Genomic DNA, 26,859 nt, shown 5'->3' with positions numbered 1-26,859 from the left:
TACTGCTCGCTCGGATCCCAAGTCGCTTAATTTCTCTCACCCCCCTCTCACCAGCCAGGTCCGCACCAGTCCCGTGTCGGCAGCCCCCGAATTTTTTGGGCATGCATGTGCATTACAGTTCGTACAAACCGTTCAAGTAGTAAAAAAAAAGCCCCCAATCATCTGTTTATTTCTCTTTGTTGTGCAATATGATCCAGTCTCCAGATCAAAAGACCTGAACGGGTACGCGGGTTCTCGATCTCGATCTTTATGCCGTAGATCGCGGTTCTCATTGCATTTGCATACCGTAAGGGCACTAGTATTCAACCCGTTTGGAGAGTTTCCTCAAATATATAGAAATATAGAATTTACCTGAATTTCAGACCCGTCTTATTTCCAAGAGCAAATGCTGGTTATTCTTTTTCCGTTATTTTTTTCTTCAACCAGTTGACTGTTTGCGCGGGCGATCGAATTATACGGCGACGGATTTTGGTACTAGTATTCAACCCGTCGGCACTAGTATTCAACCTAGCGATGAAAGATGGCCCTGTCTCTCAATCTGCCCTTGTCCCATCCGACTATGGACTAGACCATTTGAGATGAGACCAAACAGGGAATTAATCAAAGCCAGAGACTTACATAGATCTAGATCTAATTTAGCATTCTAAACCCTTTTGAGATTTGCTATCAATCCTCACTAGGTTGAATACTAGTACCATTCAGTGCAAAAGGCCATCGCCGCATAATTCGATCCTCCGCGCATACAGTCGACAGATTGACAAAGAAAATATCGACAACAGATTACCCTGGAAATAACAAAGGTATGAAATTAAGATAAATTCCCTATTTCTAAATATTTTGGGGAATATGTCAAAATCTTTGAATTATGCCGGGTTGAATACTAGTACCCATACGGTACGTATACCGCAGATTTTATTTTGCGCACTGAACAACTATGGCGTCGAACAGTGACGGGGTAAGTCACACGTGTCCAAGAATATATTTAGCATATTTAATGTAGATTTACACTTTTTGTTGTTTTGATTAATGTTTTTGTACTTTGTCTGATTCTCTCTATCAGGTAGCTACCTTGCTGAAAAGGTTTGCGTCTCGGGTTCTGTGTACCAAGAGAGAAGAACGATGTCAAATTTTGTCGGAAGTTCGGGACGGAGTGTCTACGGGAGGTACGTGTGATGAAATTTGCTTCGGTCCCAGGCATTCATTTAGGTGTTGGTAGATAACAGACGGTATACGTTCTGTCTAAATATATTGTTACTGACCCTGTTTTAGGACCTTGTTTATTTATGTTGACCAAAAACAATATTCAGTTATGGCAAAGAGAGGGACGGTGGTAAGTTATAAATCAAACAAAAGACCAAGTGAGCTGAATTGAGGTTAACTTGAAATAGGGAAATGAAACCCAAAACTGGTAAAATTATCACTCTAGGCGACACCTAGCCTGGAGGCGTCTGGGGAGTGAAAGACTTATACTGTACGTATGGTCACTCCCCTAACGCCTGGCACTGTCCCCTATACTATCCTACACACCGAGGGAAAATGCAACTATAGAAATGCGCCAAACTGCTAGTTATGTTTAGATTCTAGCTTTAAAACTTATGTACATGGGTAAAAATATTGGTTGGCAACGTTTGGCAAAAAATAAGTGTTGATGGATTTGAAATGACGAATAAATTAATATGAATAAGAAAAGTAGAAGAGAGTTCACTTACACTTGTTGACATCGCCATCTTTGATCCTTTGTAATTGCAACCTAGTTACGTGACGCGTATAGAGGGCGGCAAAATCATGAGCGGTGCTAGATTAAAAAGTGCTAAAATGTCCCGCTTCAACCACTGAACTAGAAATACGTGGAAGCCGTGTACACCCAAGCAAAACATCGCTGGCGAACTCGATAAGTCTCATGACCGCCGCCATTTTGCTAGGTCAATTGTTCGAGAACGCGCCGCGCCGTAGAAGGCAAAATGCAATATGTTTTCTCTATGTATTTCTAGTTCAGTGGTTGAAGCGGGACATTTTAGCACTTTTTAATCTAGCACCGCTCATGATTTTGCCGCCCTCTATACGCGTCACGTAACTAGGTTGCAATTACAAAGGATCAAAGATGGCGATGTCAACAAGTGTAAGTGAACTCTCTTCTACTTTTCTTATTCATATTAATTTATTCGTCATTTCAAATCCATCAACACTTATTTTTTGCCAAACGTTGCCAACCAATATTTTTACCCATGTACATAAGTTTTAAAGCTAGAATCTAAACATAACTAGCAGTTTGGCGCATTTCTATAGTTGCATTTTCCCTCGGTGTGTAGGATAGTATAGGGGACAGTGCCAGGCGTTAGGGGAGTGACCATACGTACAGTATAAGTCTTTCACTCCCCAGACGCCTCCAGGCTAGCGACACCCCAATACTTACCCGTGCTAATAAACTGGGACTCCACTCACGCGCGTTTGGGCCTCCCTAGCTTAGAACTAAGCACTAATATCACCTTAAAAACTAAATCTACAAGGTATGTATAATCTATTTATAACTTTAATAATGTTTAATCGGTACTCACCGGTTCTTTTGTTGCATTTTCAGACCATTTCTCACAATTCTTCGTAAATATTTGCGGCAAATTTTGTCGCCATAGACAGCTTAGCGTCCATCTTTATTGATAAATGGAGCGCCCTTTACGATAGTTGTTAATGCCGCGGATAAATCGTTCGGCATTTTGGCCTGTGTTCAAGGCGTTCTTTCTGTTTTATTTTTTATATTGAAGATTGTGCATTTGTTGAATAGCGCCGTCTACGTCAGGTATGAGATCGAGTGTATAAATACACTCTTCCAAAATAATTATGATTCCGACCTGGCGCTGTTTAACTTCAATCTCTTTCACCTAAATTAGCGATGAATGCTAGCATTATAAAATATATATTATTAACGTCTGACGAAAAGAATAACCAACCGATCAGCTGACGAGAACGCGAATCACGTGATCTTCATATCAGCTTCGATCGCGAGTCAGAAGAGAAGAGCAGCTGCCCAGAAAATCAGGAAAAAGCCGTGAAAATGTAAGTTCCCCTTCATTTCTTTCATTTTTTGTTGTTGCTAACGATGCATTTACACTATAAAATTATAATTTAAATAAGAGAAAGGAATAGAGCTTGTACTTGTGATATAATTGCCTAAATATCCTGTTCTCAGAGATTTCTAACCAAAAATACTACTGATGTCGCCTATGAGGTCCATACATGTAATGTTGGACCTCATTGGTACTAGGAGTGAAAATGATCATGGCCATGGCATGGGAGTGGGAATGCAAAAAAATAATGTTGAAAAAGCTTACAGAAATTTTGAATCACCAACACTTTTGAGCTTACACATGTATTTAGAGCAAATTTTGTTGAATTTGGGACTTGCAAGTGAAATAATAATAAACCAGCTGACAATGACATCCAGCGGGATCGGGATTCAACATGTTCAAAGCTAGGTCATTATTTTTCACCATCCATAGGTGACAGGGTATACCGTAATTTTCAGAGGGGAAAATAAAAAATTCTTCCATAGGCCTACATGTAATTAAGGCTTGTCAATAGCAGTGGAACAGGGCAACTAGAAATTGACCTTGGACCACCATTATTGAAAAATGTGAAGTTTTGGTTGCCCAATCAGGCAATGAAAAGTTTTTTTAAGGTACAATTCCAGTCACAATTCTTTGACTCACTATTTATACCCGTTAAAACTAGAGAACAATAGATTCATTGGAATGAATCTATTCTCTGGTTTTGATGGATAATAGTAAAAGAATTTTGACTGGTAGTGTACATCCATTTTCCCCTATTTTTGCACTCATTTTTACCAACTTTCTGTGGTTCAATTTTTATGCCAATATGTTTTTTTTTTATCTACACACAGACGTAAAACACTCTGGTAACTCAGCATACACAGTAAACTACATTAACTCTGGCTGATCCTATGGTATTGATTAGATATATGATATGTTTCACTTGTATATATTTTATGTTTGAAAATAATTATAAAAGAGAAAGTACAATACTGAACAAAGCATAAATTGTGTTTTGAAACAAGTATGAACCTAGAACTGTACTATTCTGTAAATACTAAGTCTTTCCATTTTTTTTCCTTTCTCCTTTCATGCAGCTGTGCCAGAAGGTGCTGTGAAAGGGATATGCCGCATTATAATTCAGACAATCCCAGTATATGAAGACCGGGCATCAAGAAAGGCGGTCCTTTCAGTTATTGCTGTTTTGGGTGAGAAACACAGAGATGCCAGCATAAAGTCACTGACAGATATCATCAGCTCATTTTCAATGGGACTAAAGAGCGTCTCATGTGGGTAGGTGGCTATATTTTCATTTCAATCCATCATATGATTTTTTTCATTTCAATAGAAGCATAGATTAAAAAGATCAGGGCTGTATCCATAAAAGTTGCAATTAAAATAAGTTCCAATGCAATCCTTTGATGGTTCTAAGAATGAATTATCATGGTACTTGCCATGGATAGCGAAGATATCATTATAGTACTTCTGAAGTTTTGATGCAATATGCCCTGGATAGCGAAGATATCATTATAGTACTTCTGAAGTTTTGATGCAATGTGCCCTGGATAGCGAAGATATCATTATAGTACTTCTGAAGTTTTGATGCAATGTGCCCTGGATAGCGAAGATATCATTATAGTACTTCTGAAGTTTTGATGCAATGTGCCCTGGATAGCGAAGATATCATTATAGTACTTCTGAAGTTTTGATGCAATGTGCCCTGGATAGCGAAGATATCATTATAGTACTTCTGAAGTTTTGATGCAATGTGCCCTGGATAGCGAAGATATCATTATAGTACTTCTGAAGTTTTGATGCAATGTGCCCTGGATAGCGAAGATATCATTATAGTACTTCTGAAGTTTTGATGCAATGTGCCCTGGATAGCGAAGATATCATTATAGTACTTCTGAAGTTTTGATGCAATATGCCCTGGATAGCGAAGATATCATTATAGTACTTCTGAAGTTTTGATGCAATATGCCCTGGATAGCGAAGATATCATTATAGTACTTCTGAAGTTTTGATGCAATGTGCCCTGGATAGCGAAGATATCATTATAGTACTTCTGAAGTTTTGATGCAATGTGCCCTGGATAGCGAAGATATCATTATAGTACTTCTGAAGTTTTGATGCAATGTGCCCTGGATAGCGAAGATATCATTATAGTACTTCTGAAGTTTTGATGCAATGTGCCCTGGATAGCGAAGATATCATTATAGTACTTCTGAAGTTTTGATGCAATGTGCCCTGGATAGCGAAGATATCATTATAGTACTTCTGAAGTTTTGATGCAATGTGCCCTGGATAGCGAAGATATCATTATAGTACTTCTGAAGTTTTGATGCAATATGCCCTGGATAGCGAAGATATCATTATAGTACTTCTGAAGTTTTGATGCAATGTGCCCTGGATAGCGAAGATATCATTATAGTACTTCTGAAGTTTTGATGCAATATGCCCTGGATAGCGAAGATATCATTATAGTACTTCTGAAGTTTTGATGCAATGTGCCCTGGATAGCGAAGATATCATTATAGTACTTCTGAAGTTTTGATGCAATGTGCCCTGGATAGCGAAGATATCATTATAGTACTTCTGAAGTTTTGATGCAATGTGCCCTGGATAGCGAAGATATCATTATAGTACTTCTGAAGTTTTGATGCAATGTGCCCTGGATAGCGAAGATATCATTATAGTACTTCTGAAGTTTTGATGCAATGTGCCCTGGATAGCGAAGATATCATTATAGTACTTCTGAAGTTTTGATGCAATGTGCCCTGGATAGCGAAGATATCATTATAGTACTTCTGAAGTTTTGATGCAATGTGCCCTGGATAGCGAAGATATCATTATAGTACTTCTGAAGTTTTGATGCAATGTGCCCTGGATAGCGAAGATATCATTATAGTACTTCTGAAGTTTTGATGCAATGTGCCCTGATTAATTAAAAAATCGTTGTTTATTAAAGGGATCGTTTAACTTTGTGAGCAGCTGATTTAAAAATTCTCAAACTGAGTTGAAACCTGCGTATGAGTGCCTGTATTTGTCCTCTAAAACCCTGAAACAGGCCACAATATAGGATGAAAAACTCTAATTTAGATACAAATAGCACTTTATTAGCCTGATTTTGAGAACCGCCTAGTAGACGGGTTCAGCTTATGACCAGTTTTCTCCAATTCAAAAAGTCCGTTGGCTATTTTGACTGCCTTCTGTTGTGTGTATCTCCTATACACACACTATTCGCTGCACTGTACATTCAGTGTATACCTTGTACACACTGTATGTAGGTCATGCTGTGTTCATCTAGAATTAATGTGTTGTGGTGCACAGATTCCCTGTATACACGTAGTCATTGAAACCAACTCCCAATTATTTCAAACTTTGGTTTACATCTCCAAGGTTTTAAAATTGATCCTGTAAATATAATACTTTGAAACTTTTGGGATGGTATTTTTACACTATAAGCCTAATGTTTAGCCCATTTTCAGGAACCAAAAGGAGAATTTTTTAAATCAGAACAAAGTGAAATGATCACTTTAATATTGCCTCATGAATATGGGAACTTGGTTGTATGATTGTCTTACTGAAAAAGACACCATACTTTGTTTTATTCAAAGGAGAGGAACAGGGGCTCATCCTTACGTGATGCTATGTTGGACATGTACACTGTTCAGGCAAGCCTTCACATCTAGCCAACAACGATCTGGTAATGAGTGGAAACAGTTGGTAAGTAACTTGATGGTGAATTTTGTTAAATATTTTTAAAAAGTCTTTGGGAGGTGCAATATCTCCTTAGGTTTAGCATCTATCTTAATGCCACCCCCCCCCCCTTGGGAGTATTCGGGTTGAAAATTCAACTTTTCCATTCAAGTCTGTAAGTTTATCCTATTCCATCGTTTCCTTCAAATAACTCTTGTTTAATTGAACCCTGAAACTAATTTATTGCGGCTTTCTTTAACTCCTATGAAGGCAACGCCCCTAACACTTATTTTTGCTGATCTTCATTTATTTTCTCAATTTTGGATGGGACAATATTTTTTGTTTTCTTTAGGTAGATGCCCAAGGAAATTTGGTGTCAGCTATCCTAGCCTGTTCAAGAAAGTCTATCCATGCTTGTGGGTATGCCAAGCTGAAGAGTACATGGAAAGAAGTAAGTCTCGCACCTCCACATTGGTACAGTACAATCTGCATAAGAAGAATCATTGCTCAAGATGAAGCATTTTATTTTTTGTTCAGAACAGAATATATGAAATGTGTATTTGCATCTTCTGAGTAGAATTGTATTAAAGTTGGAAAGATGTCTGTGATCCCAAGAGATATGATTTATTTAAAATGATTTATTATGGTATTCAAAGTTATAGTCTGTAACAGTGTAAGTGTACTATCTTAGATGATGATTGTTGATACTATTGCTAGCCAGATGTGACACACATTCATGACAGGAAATATTTAGTTATCACCATTTTTTTTTTTTTTTTGGGGGGGGGGTAATTCTTTGAGCTACTGAAAACTGTTTAGAATGAAGATTACAACATTCTTGACCAACTAAATGTTTTGGGAAAGAAGAAAGTGGGTGTTTTGAAGTCCTTTCCATACTGTATAGGAAAAAACATTTAATGTTAAAAATGTCCACTGCAAAGTATTGTTCTTCAGATGGGCTAAAAGTCAAACTAATCACAAGAAAAAAAGAAGCTGAAAACTTTTAGTCCCATAGATGTATTTTCTGTGCAGGAAAAAGGGGGTAATTTCTTGTTCATATTGGTGATTGTAAAGTCTTTCATTTAGGTTGATTATATCAATCTTTTCCGATATCATGACCAGAAATTATCTTTTATTGAAGTAATGAAGTCCGGTCTAAAATTGTAGTTTAACTATGGATAGCCAATTGTTACATAAATCTCTAACAGTAGAGGTTCATAGTGTCGGCTCATTTAACTCCCGAACCATTCTTAACTGTCTGAGAGGGATACAAGATAATTGTCTTTACCATCAAAGAATTAAGTAAAGAGCACAGTAAACATAAACATACCATGTGAACAAATTTTGACATGTTTTGCTTCCCATAATTTTAGTACAGAGTTAGACAATGGTCTACTTAAGTTAAACCCGAGTTCAGAATATGGGCCACTGTGTTCAGCTAAACCCTTTGAAATATTTGATGATGGGTATATAATTGGTTAGTTACAAATTGGAATTTCACTTGATTTTGATCTCTCTGCAACAGGTTGAAGGTCTATGGGAGAGTTCATTGGACACAGCAATGCAGCTAGAAGGATCAAGCCACGCCCTCTGTCTGATTGGATGGTTGCTAAGATACGCTACAGAGACAAAGAACACTGAGACCATAGCCAATAAGAAGAAGGCTCTCTTAGATTCTTACATCAAGAAGATCTTGGGTGGAAAGGCCAAACCGTCAGAACACAGCCTGGTATGATCAAAATCAAATTATCATGAAATGTCAGGGTTTAATCTGATATAAAGGGGGCATTTCACAAATAATTCACTTTGACTAAAGTCATGCCTAAGTGCCAACGCGCACATGATATTAACTTATGATCTCATTGATGTTGCGCTTTTGCTTGAGCATGAACTAACCAAGTGTTTCCTTGTATACAGACCAGACTTGAGTCTTTGTAAACACCCTACCCCCATATTACAATCTCTAAGCAAACCCTAATCTAAAAGAATTAATATAGTGCGTCCCAGAAAAATTAATCGAAGAATCTTATGTTTTATTTTCCATCACATAGCCAAATGATTTATGATATTTTATTTCTATCAATTTAAATTTTTCATTTCTATTTTGATGCCTAAAATGGTGTGAAAATTTAGACCTAGATGAGCAAGGCGAAGGATCAGGAATTTAATGTCAAAATTGAGTTGTACATAATAATTGGTCATGATCCCTTGCAAATGAAAAGGATGGCTCGTTAGTATCTGTCTTGTCTTTCCGTTAATGCCCACAATCATTATATTGATTATTATGGCATATGAAGGTCAAGATTGACTTGACCTGAATTTCGCTAGGACCGGCAGGTGCAATACACCAGGTGAACACCCTACTCTTTGACAAATAATGTATTGGTTTTAACATGCATAGGTTGTGACTTTCCTATACACGGGACCAACATTTGCGTCCTTTCTGATGGACGGAGTGTTTTTCCAACTGCATTCACACCTGCACTGAATACAGTGGTGAGGCACGCTAACACACAACGCTATAGCATCATATTTTTTTTGTTAGATGCATTTCGGCATGAGCGGGACTCGAACCCCTCACGTTGAGATCTACGATCTTTTCCGAAACATGCGCTCTAACCGACTGAGCTACGTTGCCTCACTATTTCATGTATTGTATTTCTTTGTTGGTATTCTTATTGTTTCAGGATGTTAGTAAGTGGTTGTTACAGCACCTCACCCATCCTGAGTTTGAAGGTCACATCTTACCAGCCATAAACAAAGGAATGCTGAGATGCCCAGAAAATGTTGTTCAAGGTAAGGTATGAAACGATTCATCAACAAAACCTGTAAATGATGAAGAGCAATACAAGCATTTGCATTTCATTAAGTGAAGTAAAATGAAACAATTAGGGTCAGCCGTAGAAGGTTGATATTGTTTGAAATTATCCTGGTTTGAAATGAAGTAGATACAATGAAATATAATGTGTGAATGCATAATATGTTATTTATGCCTGCCAGCTTTCCTTTTATTTACTGTGTTGTCGAGGTTATAAAAAAAAAGAGGGGGCAATTTTCACCTGCAGAAGTTTTACCTATGTTTTCTTCTTTTTATTAATATATATGTTTACTAGCTGCTCTAACAAATATTGCGACCATAAGAATTTACAGCTTTATATGTTTCTTGGATTTCAAAATATGCAGTTATATGGTTATTCTAGTGTGCAGTCTTTGGGACGAAATTCAGATATATTTGTTCATTGCTTCTAGTACCATTCACTGTCATGGCACATAATTATTAATAGTTATGTATACATTTCATATAGATCTAACATACTATCATTATTCCCCTGCCCACACTAGGTGGTCAAAAATGCATTTTGTTTTTCAGCTGTCCATCCATTCGTCCTGTTTTTACTGGTACATTTTCTTTAATTTTCAGCTGTGAGCTACACCATCGCTGGAGTGTCTTTGGACCTGAGTCAATACGTCACAGAGTTAGGCAAAAACATTGCAAGTAAGTCAACAATTCTAATCACAAGGGAAATGTCACATAAATTATAACTGTGGTAAAACATGGATGTGCAAGTGGCTTCTCTTGATGATTAGGCCTATGTATTCTCCTCTATTTATTGCTCTGTGAGGATTAGTTAAGGAGATTAATGCAAGATATTTTTGATTATGTTAGACAGCACCATAGCTTCTTAAAGGAGAATGAAACCCTTGAAACCAGCTGAATCCATATCAAAGAGAAAAATCAAAGAAACATATTGTTGAAAGTTTGAGGAAGATTGAATGAATAATAAGAAAGTTATGAGCATTTGAATATTGAGATCACTAATGCCATGTAGATCCTCCCATTGGCAATGCGACCAAGATCTGTGATGTCACACACGTACAACTCCCTCATTACTTTAGTACTTATTTCACTTATATTCTCACTTTTATAGAGTCTATCACAAGGTGAGGTGTTCTCTTTATGAGAGGACAAGTACAGAGGTTTCACAACATTATATCATTGATGAATCGTTTGTCATATGATTAGAATGAGCAAAAAGAGATGTTTTGGGGTATATTTTCAGTGTCCAAAAGGGGAGAGTTGTTCATCTGTGACATCATAGATCTTGGTCGCATTGCCAATAGGAGGATCTCCATAGCATTAGTGATCTCGACATTCAAATGCTCATAACTCTTCTATTTCTAGTCCTATTTTACTCAAACTTTTGTTGATCTTATTCTTTGATTTTTTCTGCTTTCACAAAAGCTAACTTGCTTCAAGAGTTTCATTCTCTTTTAAAGATTCATTGGAGGGAAAAATGAAAGGAACAGGGGACAGTTTCATGACGATTGCAAGCACTGACAAGTTGTCATTATTCGACAGTTACCATAGTAACAATCAGAAACCTGTGCTTCTCAGCATTCAAATGAGAAACATCAACTGGGAAGAGAATATCGAATGAATAGATCCTTGGATATATATTGTACTTCTCTGATATGTTTTTCATTCTAGCTAATGATTACATTTCAACAAGCTTATCACTAAAACATTTTTAGTGCACCTTGTCAGTGTTAATTTTCAGTTGATTTGAGGTATATTGTTGTAGGCTGTTAAAATAAATTGAGGGAAAAATACATAACATATATACATATGATTTAAGTATATCTCTTTCATATTAAAAAAAACAACAAATGTCATACTGTGAAAGTACTAAATTATCCTTCATTTACATTCCTTATACCCAATAAACACTGAGATTGTAAATGTATGGTACTACACACATTTTTTTTATTTGAAAAATGAACACCATTTTTACAAGAATAAACAAAATACTGAATATTTTCTTAATTTTTTATGTTCCATAACCAAGTATTTTCTTTCTCAAACTCTGACATTTCCTATATTTTGTTATTATCTTGACAGCTCAACTCCATGCGAAAGATGAAACCCTTCGCCAAGAAGCAGTATCAGCAGGCAAGAATCTTGCATTGCAGTGTAGTGATCCCAGTGCCATTGAAAGTCTTGCTAAACACTTCTTTACTGTATTAGGAGGTATGCCCTGTATTATACAAATGATGCATGGGTTAGAGTGGGTCAGTAGGAACTGTGTGCACAAGGTAACTTTGGCATGGTTTAACCCACGAGGCGCAGCCGAGTGGGTTTAGACCATAATGCCAAAGTTACCGCGTGCACACAGTTCCACTGACCCACGAAAGAAACCCATGCATCATCTGTTTTATAGAATGGAAAAAAATTATTGAATAAACCACAAAAATTAATGATTTACCGGATGCATGATAATTTCATGCGTCCGGTAAATTCAATTTACTGGACGCATGAAAATATTTACTGGACGCATGATTTTTTTTACTGGACGCATGATTTTTTTTACTGGACGCATGATTTATTACCGGATGCATGAAAATACCAAAATGTAATGCAGACCCTTTGATAACCCTGGACAACATAAATATGTATGCCTAAATTGATAATATGTTGGCACAAAGGCATTATTATACCCAAAATGCCAGATACAGCTTTGCATTGACTAGTCTAGATCTATGAGTACCGGTATGAGGCAGCCTCGGACCTCCAAATCCAATAGCTGTGTGTGGTATGCCCGGGCCGCGCCGGGGGCCAGTGCCTACGGCTGCCTGGGCCTGCAGTGGAGATTTGGCTGTGCACAGCCAGCGCCAGCCCAGCTGAAACGTTAGATCGTATGTCTGGACTTTTCAACTAACGAGTTTGCAGGCAGTTTTAATCCCTATGACAATTACGGTACCGTATTTATACTTACAGATCATTTTGCATCCTTTATTTGATTCATTCTGCCTTGATCGAAAATTCAAAATTTTGACGTAAACAAGCGTAACAGTACATGCGCGATGACATCACAATGACCTTTTCGGACGATAGCTTGTTTACAGTGGATATCGTTATGATTATCGGGATATCGTTCATGCAGCCCAGTAAAAATTCTTGCATTGCTCTCAACCAATCAGATTGCAGGGATTTTCCCATCCATTCTATAAATTCTTTATAATCAACTTGCAACCAGTCATGGGTTTGCTATGTGCTTTTAAGGGCAGTTGCATCATAGTTTTGTTAAAACCCAGCTCAAAATCAGTTTCACAATCGAATTTTCATTAGTCAATAGTGAAGATATCTTTTTATGAAGTTAGATTTCACTTCATAGTTTTATGCCATGGGCCAAGGACAAATAACCATAGTGAAAATGTATGATCTAGTTGTTGCTCATTAATCTAATGATATCATGAGGGCAGTGCATCACTAAGTGCATCAGTCATTTCCATTTGATATGGGCAACGGGCTGGGTTGTGGTGAAAATCTCCTCTTTCCACTCTGAAATGTTGTCTGTCCATCTCTTCTTCCGTCTCACCAATCCCCTTTCCCCTCATCCCTGCAATTTATATCAACTTTAAATTGTATCCCTGTTGAAATGTTTTTGATCATAAATGCCACATCACATTTTGGCTGTAATGTAAGGGTTAAATACGAACTTGAATATATCTTCCCTCAGGATCTGAAGGCAAGCTGACGGTGGTAGCAGAGAGAATTGGGGTTCTGTCAGCGATAGGGGGTCTGAGTGTGAACGGGGTCAGGGGAATGAATTCCGTTCAGGGCCTGGTCTCATCCATCATGACACTCTTCATACCTTACCTGCAACAAGAGGGTAGGATATTTGCTTGTTCACTTTTCCAGCTTTTTGTGTTTGTAATTTGAATAGCTTGGTTCAATTTGTTTAGAGAATGAGTGGGCAGTTGTGCTAGTTGAAATATCTACTAGAAATGAGCACCATATATACATTTAATATACAAGAGTGATTAACAAAAAGTCTTATTTATGTTGTGGTTATATAAAAGGTGAGTTTGATCTGTATTCTGCAGGCACAGACCCTGATTGAAAGTTTAATCAACAAGTGGGTCATGAGACAAGTTAAGAGCAAAGTCATCTTGTTGTTTCACTCTTCTACTATACACAGGTACCAGTCAGGGCCTTGAGACTGAATTCAAACCTTATTTCTCAAACGACTGCTTGCTCAGCAATCGAGATGTCTGTATGGAATGAGGGTTGTGTGCTACTCTCACTAAAGTGTATGTTACTGGTTAAATGGGCTACCCTGACGATTCTTTTGAGCCATGTTGCCTCATCAGTTATTTGTTCTTTTCAACAGCCCATGAAGGAGTGATGGTACATGGCTTGGCCGTGCTATCCAGGTGGTGCTCCATGTCCTCTACAGAACTGCCTGCCAAGCTGATCCAGTGGTTCCAGAAGGCCATGACTCAGAAGCAGTCAACGGCCGCTACCAGGAATGGATGCATCGGGGTCATGCTGAAGTCCCTCAAGGGTATGTTGAGGAAGATGGTAGTTATGATGATGATGATGATGGTAGTGGTGGTGTTGGTGGTGGTGATTATGTTGATGATGATGGTGGTGGTGGTGGTGGTGGTGGTGGTGGTGATGATGATGATGATGATGATGATGATGGTGATGATGACAATCTTTATAACGAAGGTAATTATGATGGTGAGGATTATGATTTTTTATTATGGTGATGATGATGATTATGATCAAGATGGTGGTGATAATAAAAGCTGTGAACATCAACTTGAATAAACAAATAAATTCATTGTAGATGTTGCACAGTTCTCTGTGAGTAAGCTTGCATTGTGTGATAGAAAGATTGCATACCTTATTTTTCCTCATGACAGGTGACACCTTGATTCATGGATTGGAGATCATCCCTCAACTGAAATCATCAGTAGAGAAAGCTCAACAACAACCCAACCAAGTTGCTATGGTAACAGAAGGTCTATCAGCGGCTTGCCTACTGGTCAGATTGTCTACATCTGATGTACAAGCAGGTAATCTACTACTGCTGCTACTACTTCTATTTCTGCTGCTGCTATTACTACAACTATCATCACTACTACAACATTAATGATGATGGCAACTACACATACAGTATAATACACATACTTTTTGGCAAAAAGAGAAATAATAACTAAGATATAAAATGACAAATATGTTCAGTGGAGTCCCTTGGACACATTTTACAATCGATCAGGTATTGAATAGAAAGTTTTCTTATTTACTACTATTTGAAGTTACACAGAGTCATAACATATTGTCTTAAAATAAATCATAATTTCATCTGCATGAAAGGATCACAATCTACATGAGCTATTGCAGAGTGTTATCGAGGTCTGCTCTGTATGAGTACTTGTCATAGTTGCATGTTTGAGTTGTGTTGATTTTGGAAATGACATCTTCTAAATGTTACCTATAACTTTGAAAATGTCACTTCTGGTATCCAAATATTTTGTTACAGAAAATAAAGTGAGCTTCCTTTGGCCTGTTATTCTTGATGAGAAGAAACAGCTGTTTACATCAGAGAAGTTCCTTTCAGTTGCAGCAGAAGATGGTAAGTGTATCCCAGTTGCGTGATGGTCACATTTTGTATGAAAGCTGTTGGAAAACAGAGTGTTATTCTGTGGTGTTTTAAACAACTTTAATACTTAGCCAACAGGTAATTAACATTCTGTCAAATAATACAATAGATGTGTATAATTTTGTAGATTTATATTTTTCTAGATTAAGGTTCTTTTCTTTTTTATATTCATATCTAAAATAAGCACTTGAGAGAAATTTCATACTTTGTCATGAAGAGAATGTGATGAAAACTTATGAACATTTTGACAACACTATGATCTTTTTAAAAGCATACCTGCTAAGTTTTGATAGTTTCATATTAATATTCTTAATTTTGATAAAAGGGGCCTTTATCTTCATGGATTTTCTAAATTCAAGCGAGTTCATATTTAAAAAAGATCATTATTTTTTTCTTTTACTCGTGGATTTTTTAGATGGTAGGTGTATAGCAATAAGAACAATTCTATACAATACATCTGTCATAAAACACTGGTATATAAGTGTAATTTACTTTATTCAAGTTCCTGTTAATAGAATGATTGATATGCACAAGTTAACCATTGTATTATGTGTATTTTTTGGCAGCTCTCCTGACCCTAGTTGAGATGACTGAACTGCTGCTGACTGATCATGCACAGTTGTTCAAGACAGGAGGAGAAAGGTATGTTTCCTCAAGTGAATCCACGTTTCCAGGCAAAGATTCATCTGCTTTTATCCCCAAACTGGCACCATGGGTGCTTGTCTTTGTTGGTAATCTTTATTGTACTCCTTGCTCATGATTCACAAATATAGGTGTACATAAATGTCATATATATTCTAGGTTCTCTGATGGTATGACAATTGGCCTTAACCTGTTGGATGCTGGATGATTCTGCTATAGCACATGTTTTCCATAGACTCCAGCCTGGAAACATGAAGCCTCAGTCTCCAACGGGTTAATTTTAAAGACTTTATTGGTAGTAATGTTGAAAAAAAATCAGCATTGCAGCCAACTAGGTAAAGTACAAATGATCTGCAATAATAGTGTGCAGTATATAAAAACAGTGTATTCAACATAGTAGAGCAAACGTGAATCATGATGGCAGATAAAGACAGTGCAGTGTTATGAATCGCAGAGAGAAAGAAAAAAGAATAATCATAGAAGAAGAAGAAAGGAAGGAAGGAAGAAAGAAAATCAGAAAGAGAAACATATAAAAAAATGTTTCCTTCCTGATGATGTAGAAGCTAAAACTATCAGCATGATAGCATTGTTTGCTGCAGCTTTTTGAGTTGGACTTTTAAGATCACCTATATCCTCATACCCAACTTTCATACTGTAATTTCAGGCTATACCACAGAGCTCTGGTGACATGTCTTATCCATTCCAAATGGCGGGTGAGGAAAGCTGCCAAACAGACAATCAGAAAACTTCTCTCCACTCCCTCTTTAGCCATCAAACTTTCTCTCAAACTCCTTCAGGAATTCAGACCACTGCTTGCTGCACAAAAGGTAAGATTCTATGTGAAATCACTGTTAAACTTTTTTCAAAGATTGAGATGATATTAGGTTAGTGATGTTCAATTTTCTGTTTTGTGAAAAAGCAAAAAAACTATAAAATTAATTTCCATTATGCAGATAAGAAAATAGAAAAAAGGTGTCTTGTAGAATACATTAACAATAAATATGTACCTAAGTTTCAGATGTTTGATCTTGCATATTTTATTTCTGATTATGATAAATAAACAACTGTTTTCTCTGTTTAAAATCATAAATTCTCAATCAGATTTGATGTTTCCATTTCCAACTCAGTAGAACAAATTAGCTGATAGTACCTTTATTAAAATCATTTCTTGAACTCCCACTTGTTTTCAGTGAATTTGAAGATTACTTAAAGGACAAGTCCACCCCAACAAAAAGTTGATTTGAAAAAAGGAGAAAAATCCAACAAGCAAAACGCTGAAAATTTCATCAGAATAGGTTGTAAAATAAGAAAGTTATGACATTTTAAAGTTTCGCTTAATTTCACAAAACAGTTATATGCACATTCTGGTCGGTGTGCAAATTGGCAGACTGATGACGTCACCCACTCACTATTTCTTTTGTATTTTATTATATGAAATATGAAATATTCTAATTTTCTCCTCCTTGTCAAGTGAAACAAAGTTTATTTTCTCTCTGAACATGTGCAATTACCATTATTTTAACAGTTTATGGTTAAGTTAAGTTGGTCCTTATTGTCAAACCTGTAAAATTTGAGATATTGTATTATTCAAACAATAAAAAACAAAAGAAATAGTGAGTGATGGACATCATCGACTCTCTCATTTGCATATCGCTGAGTTGCGCATTGAACTGTTTTGTGAAAAATAAGTGAAACTTTAAAATGTCATAACTTTCTTATTTTACATCCGATTTCGATGAAATTTGCAGCGTTATGTTTGTTTGATTTTTCTCTATCGATTCAAATCAACAATTTTCTGGGGTGGACTTGACCTTTAAATATAATCTGTTCCTGTATTTTTATCCTTTTATTCAGCCATTAGAAAGCTATTCAGAGAGTGCCACAGCTGATGATACAGGGAGGATGAGACCAGAGGTGTTAGTCTCCTGTGTCCAGTCTCTTGTACCGGATACCAAAGAGGAAGATGAGATTGCTTCATCAGAGATGATAGATCTAGCTGTCAACTCGCTTCTTATTGATGCACATCATCCAATCATAGGTAAGTCAAAGGTCGGACCTCATTTACATGACTGCATTGGAGTCAAGGGCAGGTCTAGGATTTCAGAATGGTTCGGGAGGGGGTGGAATGGCACATATTTTTTCTACTCCCCACTAAAAATAGTAATAAAGATAAATGAATAAATCAAATGAACTAGACCTGTACTTGATTGGGGCCCTTTAACCATTTGTATGAACAAAGTGACCGGCAGTAGCTTCCAGTGAATGACAAAAGATGTTGCTTTATCCATCAGCTGACTCAATGATATTCTGATTATTGTGGATATTAATCATTAGTCAGCTTGAAAAATATCACTTTGTACTTTACAGGAGATCTGGACAAACAAACTGAATGTTAGCTAAAGAAAATTTGCCTCGTAAAATAAATGGGAATTACTTTGATATTGCTTGTTCTAACCAACAGTTAACCAAAAGTAAGGTTGATCGATAATTTAACCATATTTTTATCTTAATTGCATGAAATGTTTTAATTGTTAACATCTTTTCAAATTAAAGTCAAACTTTTTGTATTTTCCAGCTGCAGCTAAGCCTTCCCTATGGGGTGATCTCGTCTCTGGTCTCATTCCTGATCTATCTGCATTCATATCAGAATGCCAAGGGGATATCTTGTCTCTTTTAATGGAAAAGGAGAAAGCTTCTGAGGTAAGGCATCATAAAGCATGTATACTGCAATTTATATATTTGATCGTGATTCAAATTAGTAAGTATGGATGATAATGATAATGTCCATTTATATAGCGCAGTTTCTATATGCATATACTCTACTGCGCTTGATACTTGGTATCGTGGGCAGTATTACCCCAGCTGTAGCAGAGCTGCCGTATAGGCGCTTATGTATTCAAGGAATAAATCCTACCAGGTACCTAATCACCTTACCTGCGTCGAGTGCAGCACAATGTGAGTAAATTTCTTGCTGAAGGAAAACACGCCATGACTGGGATTCAAACCCACATCCCTCTGATTGAAAGACAAGAGTTGTAACCACTTGACCGTGACTCCCCCACAAATAATGGCACATGTATGAATACATGTAAATAATTGGTGACATTTTTTATTTCCTTATTCCTGTTAATTGACTCAATATTAGTGGTGTATGGTGAAAGACTTGTCAGTTCTATATTACTCTGTTTTGACAAAGAGAATCTGTGCTAACAATGAGTTATCTTAATAAATTCTTCTTTTTCCCCCAGGCCGCCCAGAATGCCATGAAGAGTTTAGCCTTCATTGCTCCACAACACATACTACCTCCTTTCATCAATCAATTCATCAGCTGTCTTGGCAACCCAGGATTTGTGGGTATCACGTTGGAGGAGTTTGCCATGTATCGGACACCAGAGGGTGTCCTCTACGATCAGTCAGTGATTGAAAAGTAAGCCTATAGAAAGTTTAATATACTATTATGCCTAATACTTCGCAAAATCCTTCCAAAGGGAATTTGAAATAAAAATTTGATGAAAATGGGCCATTTTCAAAGTCTTTGTTTTCTCAAAACAACAAAATATGGTCACAATTGCTGATAAGTGATTTGTACAATTCCAACTTTTCCCACAGAAAACACAAGTTTGGTAATATAAATTTTCAAGTGATGAAAATATTTTACATGCGAGGAGGGGTGTGATCGGAATCTGATATCGTAAAAAAAAAAAAGATCTCGGCAAAAATTTTGCATCCTTACTTTTTGGAGGTAAGTTGCAGTGCTCTTCTCACCATCTATTGATAAAATGTTTTTAAACGTAGGAATGCTGAGAAGCTTGACAAAGGTTCCATGAAACGAGAGAACAAGGCATACTCCTACAAGGAACAGCTAATGGAGATTGAACTCAGAGAGGTAAGTAACATCAAAACCTTTGGAAAATATTCCAAGATGAACACACGTTTTGATCATGAGATTGTATTGTTCAAGAAATTGTCTCAAAGTGATTTTGAACTTATACACCTTTACAAATAAGTGTTTGCTTAGAGCGGAAGTTCATTCCGGTCAAAAGTTGATTTATATATATAAGCATTAATAAAAGCAAAAAACAAAAACACAAATATTTTTTTTAGTAAAGACTTGATTGAAATTAGGCACAGAATAACAGTTATAAATTTTAAAGATGATTTTGTGACATCATAGACGAGAAGCGTCTCCATAAATCGTGTGGTATACTATAAAAAGTCATGACAGTCTTATTCTTTGACTTTCACCAATATTTTTCCAAAAAATTTCTGCTTTTACTAAAACCACCTATCAGTGTGAACTTCCCCTTTAAATGGCAGTAGAATTATCTTAATAAAACAATTTGAACTTTGAAGCTTCCAAAATGAAACTTTTTAGATGTATAGACAAACAAATCATACAGTTTAGTGCTGAAGCTTCCAAAATGAAAACAAATTATACAGTTTAGTGCTGAAGCATGAAATTGATTGTGCTTTGCTAATTTTGGTTTGTCATAATAGGAGATTGAGAGAGAGCGAGCCAAGAAGGGTATCAAGACAGAAGTTAAACTGACCAAAAAGCAGGAAGAGGCCAAGAAACTTCAGCTAGCCAAGGAGAGGGATATCAGGAAGAAACTACAGGAGGTATGATAGCATTATAATTAATACTTGAATTCATTTTAACTTGTAAATCTTGTTTCAACTATTGGGTAAATTAATATATATATGTTCAATAAGTTTTAATTGTCATGCAGGGAGAGGGATTTTTTTTTTTTACGGATTTCCATTTCAGGTAGACTGATCATAATTTTTTTTTGTATACATACAGACATTGATTTCGCATTCACATTATGATGTTGATTCAAAGGCAAATGATATGTAATTTGAATGATGTTACAGCTTTTGGCTTCAGATATGTTGCATTAATGGCTTTTCATGTTTACATGTTACATGGGAATTGTCACGAGCCTGAAAGATCTGGTAACCCATGAAACATCATAGTACAATCTTTGTTAAGATTTGAAAGAAAGTTTGAATTGAGCAAGTTTCTTCATTGGTGTTCCCATAAAAAAATAATCCTTTGTTTTTTGTACATCTGTCCCCCATTTTCTCCATTATTACTTTATGTCATGAAGTGCTGACACCACGATAATTTGAAAGCATTGCAACTTCTCATATGAACTAGAAAACGAAGACAAATTATTTCAGGAAAGTTTCACACATCATAGGTAGATAGATGTACATACTTATATGGAATTGCCTTTTGAAGAAAGGGACCGACTAAAAATGTAAGATACTTTGAAGCATGATGCCACAATGGGGTTTGTATAATCTTTCACTATCTCTTTATTTTAGCTGAATGACGAGATTGAGCCTGCAGCCAAGCTCCTAGTGGCTGCCATCAAAGGCAACCCTTATGGCCTGAGGAAACACATTCCTACTCTCATCAATAACCTCTTCACGCTCTCAGATTCACCCATCGCTTCCCAGTACCTGGCTGAGGTCTACCTAGCCCTTGCTGATTGTGCCTTTGAGGCTGACCAGAGAACTCTAGGTGAGGGCCAATTTTGTTTTTCTTTTTCTCAGGGGAGTGTTTCACAAAACTTTAAGGGTCATATAAAGTCGCACTTAAATTCCCAGTTGTGCGTGGCGTAATAAGATGCATCAGCCTATTGGTCAGACCGTGCTCAGGAGATGCATGCTTCTGTATATAAATCAGTGAGATTGGATATTAAATGTAGTGTGTCCATTGTCATTTTCATCTAAGCATAACCCAAGTCACACCTCAATCTTTGTGAAACACCACCCAGATGTATGCCATTAACCTTTTGTGAGTTAATCTTGAAAAGTTACACGGTTGCTCAATAAGATATACAATGTATTTAACTTGAATGCCAGTTGTGGAACAATTTTTGATACATTTGAACAGAGTACATTTAAATGACCACCCAAAGGTTTGTATGTATATAAATAAAGAATTTGCCAAATGATTCTGACTATAGTCTTCTTTGAAGCAATAATTATATATGGTCTCACGTGTGTGTGTTATGTGTATTGTTGGTGTTCAGTGTCCTTGCTTTTCAGCGTAGATTTCATGATTTCATGAAGTTAGATTGACATAAATGTAATGAATTTAGATATATGATATTGGTAACAATCAACCTTGACTTTCTAAAGTTGCTTGCTGCAACTACTGGAGTTTTGCTTTAATTAATTTGAAATGAATTTGGTGAGTAATATTAGACAGATATTGCCATTTCTTACTTCCATTCTTATTTTTGATCAAGATTTGCCATACATAGCACGTTTCTCAAGTAATATAAACCAGTAACATTGTCATGGAAACATAAGCCAGTAGAACATTGAATATTGGCAGAATACTTGTGATCAAGGAATCCAGTCTATTCTGAGTCTGTAATAGAAGCTCTATGCTTTTCAACCTTTATCTATCAGGTGACATAGTCTCATACTGCACTCTACGCCTGAGCAAGCCAGCTTGCTCCATCCCAGACAACTGGTGTCAGATGAAGCTCTCATCCATGGTGACCGTCACCGTACAGAAACTCCACGGCGGGAGGGACGACATCGAGCAGGACAGAGATGACGATGACGACTACCTCCCAATGAGCTCCGCCACTGTGTTCCCGGCACCCTCGTTTGCATATTTCTTCCGCCTACTCCACCAGGTTCTGTATGATGGTGGAACGGTCGTGAAGAAGGATGAAAAGATTGTCGAGAAGGCGCTGTCTATTCTCTCATCTCATTGCAATCTGAAGAGTGATATGGACGATGAAAGCGATGAAATCGATGAGGTACGAGGATGATTAAGCTAACAGATAAACCTTTACCTATTGATAATGCTGATGAACATATTAAATATACAGATGTGTATCATTTCTTACTAGGGATTCAGTGGGTACCTAGTGATCTGACTGCTCAATGTAAGAATCTTCCCAGTGAGTGAAGATCAGGGATTTTTTTCCAGGACTTATTTTATTAGCTCATGAGCTAAAATTTTCTACATTGTATATCAGTTTACATTGGAACTTATGGGAATTTCAGGGGCTTTTTTTAAAGTTTTCTAGTGCCTATTGGCGCATTTCAGAAGCATTTTGGAAATGAATTGTCTTCTTTTCCCTAGTTTAGAGTGTACATTGTGCTAGCAACAATCCAACGACTGGGGTAAAAATAATTGGAACAAACATAATGAACCTTTCCTCACCTCTTCCATTACCAGAGAGGACCAGACCTTCTACCACGCCACAAGATGCTATCACTCCTCTTCCGTCTGATTGGTATCGGAGGGGTTCAACAGCAGAGGGTTGCTTCTGATGCGGTGGTGGAGCTATGCCGTAGTGCCAGTGGAGATATGGGATGTACCGTGGCCGAGACCGATGAGATTGATGTCATTCTGCAAGCCATGACTAGCCCTGTGCTGGAGGTCAGAGTAGCTACTCTCAAGGTGAGCTCTCCCTCTTAAGGGGCCTGTGACACTAAACTTAATGATTGATCCTATATGTTGTTTGTACTGATGAGATTGATGTCATTCTGCGAGCCATGACTAGCCCTGTGCAGGAAGTCAGGGTAGCTGCTTTAAAAGTATGTTCATCCTTTCCTGGTGCTGGAAAATACAATATTTTCAGTGGGGCAATTTTTTTAAAGCTAGACAAAATGAGAGGGGCTCTATCATTCCTGAAGTGGTGGCAGCCCCTTCCCCACAACCGTCCCTCTTGATCTGTTCCTGTGTCTATCCATCTTTTTGAAAAATCACAAAATTAAATTGCGAAATCAAACCCTCATCAAGAAAAAAGCCACACCTTGGTGAAAAAAAATTACAAAACATCTAATGTATACTGTTGCTAAAATATTAAGATTAACATTGTTCCTTTGCTATCCTTTGGACTCTTTTCCTGTCTTTGAAAGGGCCTTCGAGAGCTACTGCTGATCCTCCCACCTCAGGATTCTGAAGAACCTCAGGGGATGAGAATTGCTCAGAGGATCTGGTGTGCTAGGAAAGATTTTGAGATCGAAGTACAGACGTTAGCAGACGAGTAAGAGAATATAATTTGTACATTATTGTAATGACTATTAGAGGCTTATGATGAAGAATGGGAATATTCTCTAGAATATTGAATGCTGCAATAAAATTTAGTTGAGCATGCATATACAGGTAAATTATTAAGTGCAATTTTTTCTGCACACATGGTAGACGAGGGTTGGGATGCCTCACTCTCAATGCTGTTTTATTTTTCTAAATAATGCAAGAAAAATACGCAATACTCATATCGTTGTTATTTTATGATACTAAGTAGAGTGAAATTCTTGCTTACCTCACTTCCTTTGTTGAATCTGTAGAGTTTGGACAGATGGTAACTTCACCGGTTCTCCAGAGCTGTGTACAATGCTTCTTGACGATATCATCCACGATGTCGCTGTCATCAGACAGAGCAGTGCTGCCGCTCTCTCCGCCATCTTGGCCCAGAATCCCGAGGAACTGGACAAGGTCATGGATGTCCTCTTCAAGAAATATCAAGAAAAACTTGTGGCAAGTAGAATCATTATTATTTCCATTGTCATTATTGTTATAAATATATACTTAGTACTCTTTGAGATACGCCTGTGTAGATTCTGATCCCTTCTAGAAATAATCTCATCTGTAGCTGTTTATCAAGGTGAATTTAGATGACCTAATGTCCTAATCCAATTCACCATAGAGGGGAAGAGTTCACATAAAATTGAGTTCATGTAGCACTGGTGCTTCCCCAGATACTTTTTAAAAATGTATTTCTTATGATCAGATTAAACAAATATTCACAGCTTTGAAATGAAATTCATGTGTTTCCTGACTTCTTTATCAAATACAGGTGAATCTGCCTCAGTCAGATCTCTTGGGACCAAAGAAATTTGTTTGATTTTAGGTGAAATTCGAATTGGGAGATGTAAATGTCAAAGAAACTGCTCCTATTTGAGTGATTACTTTTGACCTATAGAAAGTTTGACCTTTGCAGACATAACTGTATTTATCATATTTACTCCCTATTCCGTAGATCCCTCCCCCAGTCTTGGACACCCTTGGCAGGGTCATCGCTGAGTCTCCACCGGACCAGTATGAGGCACGCTGCGGCATTGCCATGGCCCTATCTGAGATCGCCCCTCACCTGCTGATGCGTCATGTCCCAGAGCTGTTCAGGTTCCTGGTGCCCAAGGGTCTAGGAGATCGTAATGCTGAGGTCCAGAAGGAGATGCTCAATGCTGGCATGGCGGCCATCATTCAACAAGGAAAGGTAAGAATTTTGAAGGCTTGTTGGGAAGGTCTGAATAATCTATAAGCTGTTATTTTGGGGAAGGGTTTATATGAGGGGTCATAAGGTCAAAGTTTGAAAAGTCATGAAATTGTATGTCGTAAAAATGGCTTGTTCTTGTAACACATTTAAATTTAATATGACAATTTAGGTTCAAACCTGGCTCCAGTACATTGACTGATACAGATCAGCACAGGTATGGTGTATGTTTGTCAATTTTGCACCCCAAGTGAATGAAATCCACAGTGATATGCCTAATCTTTTTTATGTCATTGCAGCCAAACGTTGGGACACTTCTTCCTGTCTTTGAGAAGTTCATGGATGAAGCACCAGACTCGTCATCTTATGACACTGTCCGACAGAGCGTCATAATTCTCATGGGATCTCTGGCCCGCCATCTTGAGAAAGATGACCCCAAGGTCAAACCCATCGTCGGAAAACTGATTGAAGCGCTGAGCACACCCTCACAGCCGGTATGTTAAAAGGTTGAATGATTTATTGATCAAGTTATCCTTGAGATGAATGATAAGACGCCAGAGTCTTTCTTTCATTTATTGTATTACCCCTGCATTGTTCTGTGAACCCAAGTTCCACAGAAAACCAATATGGAGAAGTGTTTTTTTATCTCTGATGTATAGTGTTTTTTTTCATATCCAACATCTTGTACTTTTATTTTTGTAAACTACATTACTAATTGACATGAATTACATTGTATCGGTTGGAGGACAATTAATCTTGCATGCTTGAGAATTTTCAGGTCACCTGTTTATGGTACCTTAATTCTGAGAGCAATTTCACATATCTTATGTTTTGTTTATCAAACCCGAGTGCTAAGGGATTATTTTGGTTATTATTAATTGTTTATGTTATGAAGAATAGTTATAGTGTTTGCAGATGTCTCAACTTGTATATTATCTGAGGATTTATATAAAATTCTGAACAGGTCCAAGAAGCAGTAGCCAACTGTCTTCCACCTTTAGTCCCAGCTATTAAGACCGATGCACCAGGAATCGTCCAGGAACTCTTGCGTCTTCTGCTGGAATCTGAGAACTACGGCGAGAGGAAGGGTGCAGCGTATGGCCTGGCTGGCATGGTGAAGGGACTGGGTATCTTGTCTCTCAAGCAGCTTGAGATCATGTCAACGTTGCAGAGTGCCATCCAGGATAAGAAGAACTTCAGGAAGAGAGAAGGTAGAAGATATAGGGCTTGTTGTTTTCATGGAGTGGTGTGTGATCTTAAATCAGGGACAGGTCATGTATGTGGAGAGTGGATTGTAAGTTGCTGACACTTGGTAGATCACTGAGAAACACTGGAAAGAGCTACATGTATGATATATTGTGCCCTTAAATAAGGTAACTTGCTCTTTAATGGACTAGAGATCTGGGCGTTTCATAATGCTCTTTGTCAATTATGTATGACTTTAAACATGACTGCAACATGTTCTTAGGTGCCAAATCAGCTACAAAATTATTAAAACAAAGATATTTAACAAAGGAATAATTTACCTCAATAAAGGGTCACCAGCTCTGTGTAAAGTCATGCATAATCTTTATGAAATTGCTCCAAGCAATGTTTGAATGTGTTTATCATTCCAAAGAAACTGTTCTATATGATGAGGAATTTCTCATTATTATTGTATTATTTCTCATTATTATTTAATAAAAACTCTGTATTATTTGTTCAATGTACATGTATGAATGTAAGCGTGAAATGATTAAATTTGGGACCATTTCCTTGGATCAA

At 37.2% G+C, this 26,859-nt stretch overlaps 1 protein-coding gene across 1 annotated transcript in view; it reads left to right on the top strand.

The window, feature by feature from the left end:
* Positions 1-883: 883 nt before the first annotated feature.
* LOC129254570 (stalled ribosome sensor GCN1-like) overlaps positions 884-26,859 on the top strand; it is a 44,373-nt gene continuing 18,397 nt past the window's right edge. The window contains exons 1-28 of the mRNA XM_064113135.1: positions 884-955; positions 1,061-1,163; positions 4,142-4,337; positions 6,665-6,773; positions 7,099-7,197; positions 8,272-8,475; positions 9,434-9,542; positions 10,168-10,242; positions 11,647-11,775; positions 13,265-13,417; positions 13,919-14,092; positions 14,457-14,609; positions 15,077-15,169; positions 15,763-15,838; positions 16,503-16,665; positions 17,693-17,876; positions 18,414-18,538; positions 19,087-19,265; positions 19,634-19,724; positions 20,336-20,458; positions 21,170-21,368; positions 22,268-22,626; positions 23,052-23,276; positions 23,738-23,865; positions 24,170-24,359; positions 24,862-25,098; positions 25,395-25,589; positions 26,060-26,306. Of these exons, the coding sequence (XP_063969205.1) occupies positions 935-955; positions 1,061-1,163; positions 4,142-4,337; positions 6,665-6,773; positions 7,099-7,197; positions 8,272-8,475; positions 9,434-9,542; positions 10,168-10,242; positions 11,647-11,775; positions 13,265-13,417; positions 13,919-14,092; positions 14,457-14,609; positions 15,077-15,169; positions 15,763-15,838; positions 16,503-16,665; positions 17,693-17,876; positions 18,414-18,538; positions 19,087-19,265; positions 19,634-19,724; positions 20,336-20,458; positions 21,170-21,368; positions 22,268-22,626; positions 23,052-23,276; positions 23,738-23,865; positions 24,170-24,359; positions 24,862-25,098; positions 25,395-25,589; positions 26,060-26,306 (4,339 nt within the window). The 5' untranslated portion in view covers positions 884-934. The remainder of the gene's footprint in view (positions 956-1,060; positions 1,164-4,141; positions 4,338-6,664; positions 6,774-7,098; positions 7,198-8,271; positions 8,476-9,433; positions 9,543-10,167; positions 10,243-11,646; positions 11,776-13,264; positions 13,418-13,918; positions 14,093-14,456; positions 14,610-15,076; positions 15,170-15,762; positions 15,839-16,502; positions 16,666-17,692; positions 17,877-18,413; positions 18,539-19,086; positions 19,266-19,633; positions 19,725-20,335; positions 20,459-21,169; positions 21,369-22,267; positions 22,627-23,051; positions 23,277-23,737; positions 23,866-24,169; positions 24,360-24,861; positions 25,099-25,394; positions 25,590-26,059; positions 26,307-26,859) is intronic.

Source organism: Lytechinus pictus, chromosome 2 (genome assembly GCF_037042905.1).
Source record: "Lytechinus pictus isolate F3 Inbred chromosome 2, Lp3.0, whole genome shotgun sequence".
In the NCBI taxonomy this organism is placed as follows: domain Eukaryota; kingdom Metazoa; phylum Echinodermata; class Echinoidea; order Temnopleuroida; family Toxopneustidae; genus Lytechinus; species Lytechinus pictus.
This window is presented reverse-complemented; position numbering and strand designations above follow the sequence as displayed.